Source organism: Buceros rhinoceros, unplaced genomic scaffold (genome assembly GCF_000710305.1).
Source record: "Buceros rhinoceros silvestris isolate BGI_N320 unplaced genomic scaffold, ASM71030v1 scaffold16352, whole genome shotgun sequence".
Classification (NCBI taxonomy): domain Eukaryota; kingdom Metazoa; phylum Chordata; class Aves; order Bucerotiformes; family Bucerotidae; genus Buceros; species Buceros rhinoceros.
In genome coordinates, this window is record NW_010400838.1 from 31,824 (window position 1) to 34,859 (window position 3,036).

Consider the following 3,036-nt stretch of genomic DNA (forward strand, 5'->3'; position numbering starts at 1 on the left):
CACTCTTTCAGACGTTTTTGAATGTGTACAACAGAGAATCCAAAGCATGCACACTGCACAAGATTAAAAACATATGCACAGGAGTAACTGCATTTTCAAATACCTTGTGAGCTTCCTTCAGATAAGCAGATTGATACTTCATCATTCCTATCATTATCATCCCCCACTTCAGTAGCAGTTTCCTCTCCTGGATTAAGCGCTGATTTAGAAACAAATTCAGACTGATCAGAGAAATCAGCAGGGCCTCCTCTAGGGGGTGGGACCTCAATCCCCATTAAACGGTATTTCCGTCTTCGATTCCCAATCCAAGTCTTGTAAGAGAAATAAACATGAATGATATCAGAAACTATAGCAAAAGCAACATACCCACAACCAGGCAAAATTAGCACATCGGTACTACAGGAACAAGAGTGCGGCCAGCGATTCGAGGGAGGTGATAACTCCCCACTATTTGACCCCCATGAGGCTGCTTCCTGGAGTACTGTGTCCAGGCTCAGTCCTCCAACACAGGGGAAAAGGGAAGGGCTACAGCAAAAGGAAAAGAAGCAACAGTCGCAAGTCGCAGCAAGGGAAGCGCTGACTGGGATGAAGAAAACAGAAAAAGCAATGCTTTACAGTGAGGCACCGCAACAGTCTGTCCATAGGAGTCGCAGCACCTCCAGAGTGGAAGGTAGGTACTCAGCATTTTACTGGACAACACGCTGAGAAACCTGAGCTGACTCTGAAGTCAACCCTGCTCTAAATAAGGAGTAGGACTAGGTGACCTTGTTAGGTCTCTCCCCACGTAAATTATTGAATGAATTTACCATTTCTCACTCTGCAGCCTCCAATGTCCCCAGCGCCCACTCATTCTAGGATTTCCTACAGCACAGAAGAAACCGTCCAAGGTGAGAGCTCTATCTACATCACACCACTTTGATGACAGAACATAACTTGGCAGAAGTGAAATCAGAGCAGTATCATCCTTCAGTCCTCTCTGGGTGGAAGACAAGCCTTTAAGAAACACTGCTTGCAGTGAGGTATGTAAGAGCACACCGAAAACAGTGCTGGGAGATGAAACAGGAGCAAGGAACCTGGAAACCCCTTCATGACTGGCTGGGTGTGGATGCTTTGAGTTCAAAACCGAGTTTCAAAAATCACATTCAAAATTCTCTAAGGGGATCTGTGGATCTAAAACTATTAATAAAATTGCTTTCTCTGAGAAAGAAAAGTCTACACTAAAGATTATTACGGACTCCACATGGAATATAAGAACTGTCTGTAACTCTTCCCCTTGTAACCCTCTTCCTTCCCTTGCCTTACTCCGGCTTGTGACATCTGCTTAGCAGCTCTTGTACTCCAGACATTTTGTTCCATCCAAGTCAGTTCTCCACTGGCATCCAAACACCCTTCGCAGAGCCAGGAATCCATTTCTTTGCCAACAGTTCCCTTCCAGTCTTCTTGCCCTGGCTCTCCTCCCCCTTTCATGCCATCTAAACTACAGTAAACAGGAGCAGCACTGACAGCACCAGTGGGACCATCCTCATGGTCCCAGGAGCTGACCACAGGCTGGCCTGGCAGGGCCAAGGGTGGAGTCTGGCCATGTAAGCTGTCACCATAGAGCACATGCTTGAGCACTGCGGTGACCATAGAGCATGTGCTTGAGCACTGCGGTGACCGTGTACGCACAGCACAGTTGTTAGTAGCTTCTGCACCACACTGAGCATGGTATTTCAGAAATACTTGCGCTGCTCCTCTTCCCCACCACACTTTCTTTAAGTGAGTTCTGACATACAGCGTGAAAAATTTTAGCAAAATTGGTTTATATCTCAATTATCGAACAAAAAAGTTAAGAAACATTAACAGCAGCAGTCCTGACTATTAAAGATCGTTTCATGCTGTGCCAGCCTTGAAAAAATAATCTTTTTTTTTAAGCTGAATCTCTTTAACTAGCTAAGAGATGACAGGCTTAACGCTATTTTTGTCAAATCATTTTTGTTGGGTGATACTTGCTTTCCAGGCTTGCTGATTTTCCTCTCTGAAGAACACAAAACAGGTACACAGAGAGCTACCTTGGTATTAATGTGCATTACACACAGTCTGGGAGAAATAAAAGAAAACATTCTACATGAGCGCTCCAGACCTATGTCTTTTTTTTCCCCAAACAGTGTATTGCTGTTCTTTAAATTTTCTCATAATCTTATGATGGTAATAAATTGTGCTAACAGCTATAACATTTAGAAGTGAATCTGCTTCCTTTTTACTAAAAAAATACAGCAAAAAATAGAGGCCCTTGGGAAAGATAGATCTTGTCCTTTTACATATCTTTCACAGCATAAAATTTTTCATTCCCATACTGAATGTCATAAAAGATGAACATACTTTTATAGTGTCTCAAATTAAAACGGGAAAGGGAACTAAAAAGGTTCCATATCATGTGTGCTACATTTAACAGTGAATATTCCGGAGCAGTACAATGATGCGTGTACAAGCAGACCAGTATTTCCATCTAGGAAACCAGTTTAATGAACCCCCAGCTACCAATGAACCCCCAGCAAGAAGGGCCATCGGTCCGCTGGGGAAGCACCGGGGCTTTCCTGTTGCAACCACCTGGTTTTGCTGCTAAGTTCCGACTGAAGCACTACCTTCAATAAGCTAGATTTTATCTGATGAGCTGCTGGGAAAGATGAGGAGGTGTCTTGAGCCTGTGGTGGGTCCCTAGGAGAAGCTTTTGACCTCTTATGTACAAAAGCTTTACGTTCTATTAATAAAAAAAAATTAAAAATTGTCTGCGTTTTTCTTACATTCCCCATATATTTCTGAGGAGCTTCAGAGCTGTCATCTGTCTTTCCTAAATATCTAACATCTCACTGCCAAGACTGTTCTGCTTTCAGATACTCTTTTAGTATGAATGAGTAAAATTAGTCAAGAGAAATATAAACAAAAGTGTGTAAGTAACTGCAACCCCCCAAACAAACACAATCAGCAATAATTATAATGTAAAAAAAATACTGTCAGTTTAATGAAGTGTTGGCCAGAGTTCACATATTTAAACAT

The 3,036-nt window shown here is 42.6% G+C and overlaps 1 protein-coding gene across 1 annotated transcript in view; it reads right to left on the bottom strand.

The window, feature by feature from the left end:
* Positions 1–3,036, bottom strand: part of HDX (highly divergent homeobox) — a 32,357-nt gene that overhangs the window by 8,687 nt on the left and 20,634 nt on the right. Inside the window, exon 5 of the mRNA XM_010132057.1 lies at positions 104–311. Within this exon, the coding sequence (XP_010130359.1) occupies positions 104–311 (208 nt within the window). The remainder of the gene's footprint in view (positions 1–103; positions 312–3,036) is intronic.